Source organism: Colobus angolensis, unplaced genomic scaffold (assembly GCF_000951035.1).
Source record: "Colobus angolensis palliatus isolate OR3802 unplaced genomic scaffold, Cang.pa_1.0 Scaffold38, whole genome shotgun sequence".
Lineage (NCBI taxonomy): Eukaryota > Metazoa > Chordata > Mammalia > Primates > Cercopithecidae > Colobus > Colobus angolensis.
In genome coordinates, this window is record NW_012117154.1 from 2,840,666 (window position 1) to 2,849,087 (window position 8,422).

General features: G+C 38.4%; 1 protein-coding gene across 1 annotated transcript in view; it reads right to left on the bottom strand.

Moving 5' to 3' along the window:
* BRWD1 (bromodomain and WD repeat domain containing 1) overlaps positions 1 to 8,422 on the bottom strand; it is a 134,191-nt gene that overhangs the window by 84,754 nt on the left and 41,015 nt on the right. The window contains exons 13-16 of the mRNA XM_011954216.1: positions 6,265 to 6,415; positions 5,891 to 6,025; positions 972 to 1,100; positions 579 to 804 (exon numbers count right to left, since the gene is read on the bottom strand). Of these exons, the coding sequence (XP_011809606.1) occupies positions 579 to 804; positions 972 to 1,100; positions 5,891 to 6,025; positions 6,265 to 6,415 (641 nt within the window). The remainder of the gene's footprint in view (positions 1 to 578; positions 805 to 971; positions 1,101 to 5,890; positions 6,026 to 6,264; positions 6,416 to 8,422) is intronic.

The window sequence follows — 8,422 nt, forward strand, 5'->3', positions numbered from 1 at the left end:
AAAAAAAAAAAAAAAAAAAAAGACTAGAACATCATTTATGTTGTATTCCGTCAAAAATGCGTAACTGGAACCTAATCAAGAGGAAGTAGACAAACCCAGATTGAGGACTTCTTCAAAATTCCTGACCTATAATCTTCAAATACATCAGTATCATGGAAGTCAAAAACTGACAACCTGCTACAGATTAAAGGAAATGAAGGAACTATGACAACTAAATTTCATATTTCGTATGTGGTCCCAAATTGGGAGAATTTTTAAAGCCATAAACAGACATTATTAGAATAACTGGAAATTTTTGGTTATACACTATAGATTTGATAATATTATTATTTGAATGTAAAATGTCCTAATTGTCATAAGTATCTATGGTTATGTAAGAGAATGTCGTTCTTAGAGGTAAATGGTGCATGAGGTCCAGAAGTTAAATGGTTCAAAACAGTATACAGATAAAAAAAAGATAAAACAAATATTGCAAAATATTAATAACTAGGGTATCTAAAGGGAAGGAAATTCTTTATATTATACTTGAAGATATTCACGTACAACTTTAAAAAAAAAAAAAAAAAGACTGCACTTACTTGTTGCCACATAGCCCAGCTGTGGAATCAAATGTTCATCTGCGGAATTTTCTCGGCCTGGTACTAATCTCTGATACTTGGTTGGATGAGGATTTCCATCTACATCTACCAAGAATGGTGGAGGCATAAGATGAGGAGCCTGCTGAGTTTGCTCATCTAAGACATAATTATTAGAATCTCTAATAAGTGGTCGATAGTCAGTATGGAAGAACATCTGATCAGGAATCTAGAAAAATGAAGTTCACAGGATGGCATTTTAAGGTTTATACATATTAAAGGAAACAAGTATTAAACAGTTAATTAAAACTAGAAAAACAAGGAAATCAAATCAGTCAGCTAAACTGTCAGCTCATAACTACTACTTGCATGCGACAACAAAGTATTAAAAATGACCTTTTCATATGGTTTGCTGCATCCAAAACCAAATATCAGAAGATGCCCATGAGAATCTGTACAGGCAAAATGCTGTCCATCCTGTGAAAACTTACAGTCAAACACAGCTCCATGTCCTTGTCCTTCAATCTAGGAAACACAAAGAGGAAAAAGTTAGGACCAATTCTATGCAAGTGATTTGCTATGTAAACTTGTTTAATGTGGATAACCTGTGACAATATAACCCTTCTGAAAAAAAAATTTAAAAACAAATGTTTCGGCCTGGCATGGTGCCTCACACCTGTAATCCCAGCACTTTATGAGGTGGAAGCAGGTAGACTGCCTGAGCACAGGAGTTCGAAACCATGCTGGGCAACATGGTGAAACCCTGTCTCTACTAAAAATACAAAAAATTAGCCAGGCATGGTGGTGTGCATCTGTAGTCCCAGCTACTCGGGAGGCTGAGACACGAGAATCGTTTGAACCCAGGAGGCAGGGGTTGCCGGCCACTGCACTCCAGCCTGGGTGACAGAGTGAGACTCTGTAAAACAAAAATAAAAACAAATGTTTCATTAAGCATATACACCAATCGCTAGTCCCAAAAAATAAAATTCATTTTAGATACAACTAGCCTAGAAAAAGGTCTTCAAGGTTCTTCTAAGCATTAGTTCTCCAAGTGCTCAAATGAAAGCTAACAACCCAATCCAAAGTGAAGGTTTCTTTTACTTCTTATAAATAATTTCATAAATTTTTGTCTTCATACATAATAAAAGGATAATAAGCTACAAGATAAATGAATGAAGATTAACAAAATTTGGTATTCGTGAACTAAAATGAACACTTTCCTAGATTTTAAGGAGGGCTCTACTTCAACTCACTAAGATGACTAAGCACCATGCAAAATTTGGCAATGCTGCCACATCTCAAGCATATATATGGAAAAGCTCACAGTCACAATTACCTGAACTTCAAACTACCAGAGATTTTAGAAAGGATGCTCTAAATCTATTGTGAGTGTAACCTTAGATTATTTTTATACTGTTTTATTCTTCCTTTCAAACTGTAAAGTCTATTAGTTTAATATCATCAATTTATAGTTGTTATTTGTTTAACTCTGCAGGGTAGAGCTATACCTATTTGTTGTCTGCACCTTTAACTTTCCAGTAACTAAACGCTGTGTGTTCAGTGTTGGAAAAATGAGACATCTACGCAGTAAGTGCCAGAACAAACTCACGTCCACACCCAAATAAGTCAGTGCTTGAATAGTGATACCTCACTATTGCTGCACATGAATGGTTGCCAATCATCGAACATGGAAAAAATAAAGTTACTCGGATATTCAGAGGATTGCTAAGATGTGCATATTAATTCATATTCTCTTAACATAAAAAGGAAAAAACTGTGTTTGTATATATATAAATTTTTTTCCTCCAACTGATCATTAAAACATAGGAACACGGATTCATCCCCATGGTCCTTCCAGGAGCCACCTGTGACACAGCACAACCTGCGCCTGGGTACCACTTTGCATCCCTGGCCTGGGACCATCAGTCATAGTTAAAGCAGACGCTGGTGGAGAGGGAGTGGCAAAATCTCAAAGCTGGCAAGCTGAAGATGGTGGCAGCAACTCTTCCCGTCGTACACGTGGACTTAACTGCACCAAAAGAATACTTGCCGAGATGAAAGTTTTCTCAAGTGGGCAAATCTATCTAAGCAGAGCAAGAAAAACGGGGATTCACTTGTAATTTGAAGCATCCTATACAATGATTCCTGACAAAATGCAACCTGCAACTGTGTCTGGAGAAAAATGTCACATTAAAGTTTATTATGTATTCATGAAATATTGTTGCTATTAGTAACTGAGAACTCTATTTAATAGTTTATCTAGAATTAGGAATTATGAGCCTCTCAGCTGAGCAGTAAGGAAATGTCAGTGAACAAGGCCAGTTTTCGCTATGCAACTGGAAAGATCATTGTTGCCCACGTGAAATGTTTTCTCAGATTATTCTCTGGCACAGAATTTTTCCGCTAATATTCTGCTTAAAGCCTGAATTAATGTAGTTTTTGTTTTGAGGAGTTAAATTCAGGATGTAATATTAGTTCTGAGTTTCAAAGGAGAGTTAAGGTAATGGATGTTATCCTATGGATTTTAAAACGATAGAAAAACTGTCCGAGAATGCTTAGTTATTTTTCCAATAATTTGAACACACAGAAACACAGCTTTCAGAGATGCCTAATCGTGTATTTGTACTTTGGTCATACTATTTGAAATGTTTTAGAATGCATTTAATCAAAGGTCTAAGAACCTGAGACTCAAAGGTCTAAGAATTCATCAATAGGATGCTACTACACTGCATCTAAAATACATTACACAGGCCGGGCACAGTGGCTCACGCCTGTCATCCCAGCACTTTGGAAGGCCAAGGCAGGCAATCACAAGATCCGGAGATTGAGACCATCCTGACTAACACGGTGAAATCCCATGTCTACTGAAAATACAAAAACAAAATGAGCCAGGCGTGGTGGCAGGCACCCGTAATCCCAGCTACTCGGGAAGCTGAGGCAGGAGAATGGCGTGAATCCGGGAGGCGGGGAGCCTGTAGTAAGCTGAGATCGTGCCACTGCACTCCAGCCTGGGTGACAGAGCAAGACTCTGTCTCAAAAAAAAAAAAAAGTACACTTTGAATTGTAACTCAGTATAAGCTGAAGAGTAAACTCACAAAATGTCTCACACATATAAAGCCTTAAAAATGCTAAAACCCTTTTACACAATAATTCCTTCAGAATTTATCTCAGGGAAATAATCATGTACAAGGCTATTCAAAGTGCCATACATATTTTAGAAACCACTTAAGTACTCAACAATAGAAATTGTGTAAAAGTTAACTTTCTTCTGAGACAGGATGAATTTATACTCAAAAATACACCAGTAAATTCTTTAAAAATAAAAATTTCAAAAAAAGATTTTTACATGAAATAAGATTACAGAACTATGTGCAAGCACATTTACCCACGTAACCAACCTGCACATCCTGCACATAGCAGGTAGCCCCTGAACTTAAAAGTTGGAGGAGGAAAAAAAAAAATAACCACTGTATGCAAAGATGCCAACTAATAAATATGGAAGGAATTATGCCATTGGAAAATCTTCAATGGATCCAATACTTGTGGGTAAAAATTTAATAAGAAACAGGTTATTTAGATCAGTCTCAAAAGAGCTAGTAAAAAAATTAGTTAAATAATTATATTGGGAAGCCGAGGCAGGTGATCACCTGAAGTCAGGAGTTCAAGACCAACCTGGCCAACACGGTGAAACCCCGTCTCTACTAAAAATACAAAAAATTAGCTGGGTGTGGTGGCAGGTGCCTGTAATCCCAGCTACTTGGGAGGCTGAGGCAGGAGAATCACTTGAACCCAGGAAGTGGAGGTTGCAGTGAGCCCAGATCACACCATTGCACTCCAGCCTGGGCAACAGAGCAGAACTCCATCTCAAAAACAAAAACAAAAAATTATCACCATAATAAGGGGACAAATAAATACCATGTGCCTCCTAATATGATTCATGAAGGACACAATATCATTTACGTTTTACTTCATTTAAAAAACTGTAACAACCTAATCATGAAAAAATATCAGACAAAACTGAGGACACTCTGTAACAATACTTGCTAATATTCAACAAAAGTTAAAGGCCAATAAAGAGGAAAAACAAAAAGGGCTGAGAGGGGCCTGATGATAATTAAAGAAAACTAGAGGCTGGGCACAGTGGCTCACGCCTATAATCCCAGCACTTTGGAAGGCCAAGGCGGGCAGATCAAGAGGTCAGGAGATCGAGAGCATCCTGGCTAACATACTGAAACCCCGTCTCTACTAAAAAATACAAAAAAATTAGCAGGGCGTGGTGGCGGGCGCCTGTAGTTCCAGCTACTTGGGAGGCTAAGGCAGGAGAATGGCATGAATCCGGAGGCAGAGCTTGCTGTGAGCCAAGATCGTGCCACTGCACTCCAGCCTGGGCGACAGAGCGAGACTCTGTCTCAAAAAGAAAAAAAATAGAAAAGAAAACTAAAAAGATACAACCACTTAAACACAATGCATGAGCTTGAACTGGATTCTGGTCCACGGAGCAAAATGTATCTAAAAAGATATTACTGAGACAACAGAAAAAATTTGAATATAGACCTAACTAGATAATGCTATTTTATAAATGTTAAATTTGCTGATTAGTAACTATAATTATGATTATGTGAAGAAGTTCTCAAAAGATACAGTAGTATACTCATTTGGTTCTAGAATACACATATGCAAAATTTTTTTCTATTTTTTTTTTAAGAATATACCTGTGCAAAAAGAAAAAGGCTAGGAAAATCTAATAATGTTTTATTTCTAGATCAACCATCTTGGGAGTTTTCTTTTTTAAGAGAGTGTCTCACTACACTGCCCAGGCTGGTGTTGAACTCCTGGGCTCAAGCAATCCTCCTGCCTCAGCCTCCCAAAGTTCTGGAAGTTCAGAGTCACCACACCCAGCCCAAGGTTACTAAAACTCCAGTAATCAAATACTGTAATACTTGGTTAATATTGAATATTAATGTCATTTTATTATTTTGTTACCATTTTTATATTTCTATTTATCAAATATTTCAATAAATTCAAGTAGTGAAAAAGTTTTTATAATTGCCATAATTTTACCAATTTAAACATACAAGCACACAAAATGCTAAACAGGTAACTTAAAAATGTCTCCCTCATATAAATCAGTCATACAGAAAATTTCACGTAGGTATGTATATACATGTAACTGTCAAATATTTAGTAGGCTTTGAATATGCTGATTTGTAAAAACAAACTGCCAAAACAAGCAGATCAATTTCTGGCTAAGCCTTGTAACCCAAACACTCTAAACAAATTCAAGCATGTATCAAGGTACATATCACTTCACTTACCATATTAAAATAATGTTTCATCTTGGTACCTTTTGTAATATCCCATATAAATATGCTGCCATCGTGTCCTGCAGATAACATAATTCTGGAATCAAAGGGATGCGTCTCCAGAACAAATACTTCATCAGCATGTCCCTTTAACAAAATCATAACATTAAGGAGGGTTTACAAGTTACAAATTAAAAATTTAAAAATACATACTGTTACAGCATATACTTTTAAAAATGTATTAGACAATTTATAATTATAAAAATTTCTAATCATTTCATAGTTTACATGAAAGAAACTCGTTCAGTATATTACTTTTATAGCTTCAAAATTAAAATCATAGTTCAAAAAATCTCATTTGTTACACTGTACCAGAAACTACCTACCAGTAAGTTATGAAGCAGTTGTCCAGTGTAAGAATTCCACACTTTGAGGACATGATCATTCACAGCTGTGACAACAATGCTATCATTCTGATTCCAAGCTATCATTGTTACTTTAGGTTTCATAAACCTTTCCTCTTCCGAAGATAAATCCCTAACAAAAAAATACACAACACGTAAACTTATTTAGATAGTCGGCTATACAATGTATACAATCCTTCATCAATACAAAAATAAAGAAATCCAACCCATGTGCCTATCTCGTCAACCCTATAGTGAGTTCATCACAACTGACTCAGAACAGATTTTCTAGAAACAGTTTAGGACAAAACCTGAAGAAGGAAGGGATAATTTAGAAACAGTACAGAGACTGAATAAGGGCAGATTTTAGGACACCATTACTGCTTATGAAAGCAATGCTTTTTCTCCCTATTTCTTTCCTATTATTTCCTTCCTCTGAACACAAATCTATTGCTAACACTTACTTTCAACTGTTTCTCTCCATAGAAGACAAAAAAATTTTAGGAACCCAAAAGTAAACTCATATTCATATTCCCAATGTTTAGAAAAATAACTGACACACATTCAATCTGAACTGCAAATGGGACTATTCTCATCTCTTTATACAACTTTCCTACAGTCTACTCCTATAGGCCCCTTGGCAAGAATGGTCTTGGATACACATGCCTGGAATGTTTTTCATCCTTTGTAAGTGTTATGGAGGGCCAGGAGCAGTGGCTCACGACTGTAATCCCAGCATCTTGGGAGACCAAGGCAGCCGGATCACGAGGTCAGCAGTTTGAGATCAGCCTGGCCAACATGGTGAAATCCCATCTCTACTAAAAATACAAAAATTAGCCGGGTGCGGTAGCACACACTTGTATTCCCAGTTACTCAGAAGGCTGAGGCAGGAGACGCAGGAGAATCATTTGAACCTGGGAGGCAGAGTCTGCAGTGATCCAAGACCACACCATTGCACCCAGCCTGGGTGACAGAGGAAGACTACGTCTCAAAAAAAAAAGTTATATGCAAAGGGTCTCTGTATCATAGCAGTCAACAGTGAGGTAGGGAAGGCCTAATGGTACTGAAATAATAGAATACGTTTTAAGTAATTACAAGCATCAGCCAGGCACGGTGGCTCACACCTGTAATCCCAGCATTTTGAGAGGCCAAAGCAGGTGGGTAATGAGGTCAGGAGATCGAGACTATCCTGGCTGACACGGTGAAACCCTGTCTCTACTAAAAATACAAAAACAAAAAACAAAAACAAAATTAGCCAGGCGTGGTGGTGGGCGCCTGTAGTCCCAACTACTAGGGAGGCTGAGGCGGGAGGATGGCGTGAACCCAGGAGGCGGAGCTTACAGTGAGCCAAGATTGCACCACCGCACTCCAGCCTGGGTGACAGAGCAAGGCTCTGTCTCAAAAAAAAAAAAATTACAAGCATCTAACATGTTTTAATTAACAAAGGCCGGGCACAGTGGCTCATGCCTGTAATCCCAGCACTTCTGAGAGGCCAAGGTGGGCAGATCACTTGAGGTCAGGAGTTCCAGACCAACCTGGTCAACAGGGTGAAATCATGCCTCTACAAAAAATACAAAAATTAGCTGGGCGTAGTGACGGGTGCCTGTAATCCCAGCCACTCGGGAAGCTAAGGCAGGAGAGTCGCTTGATCCCGGGAGGCAGAGCTTACAATGAGCTGAGATCATGTCACTCCGTCTCAAAAAACAAAAAACAAAAAAACAAAAGAATACAGCTATAAAAATATGAGTGCTATAAAACAGCTATCTATGTAACTACAAAAGAAAACACACACAGAAGAGAGAATAATTCTAACTAGATTGATTGGTGTTGAGGGTAGAACATTATTAAGAAGTAAAATGGAGGCCGGGCACAGCGGCTTACGCCTGTAATCCCAGCACTTTGGGAGGTCAAGGTGGGTGGATCACGAGGTCAGGAGATTGAGACCATCCTGGCTAACGTAGTGAAATCCCGTCTCTACTAAAAATACAAAAAAAATCAGCCCGGCGTGTGGCGGGCGCCTGGAGTCCCAGCTACTCGGGAAGCTGAGGCAGGAGAATGGAGTGAACCCAAGAGGCAGAGCTTGCAGCAGTGAGCCCAGATCGCGCCACTGCTGACAGAGCGAGACTCTGTCTCCAAAAAA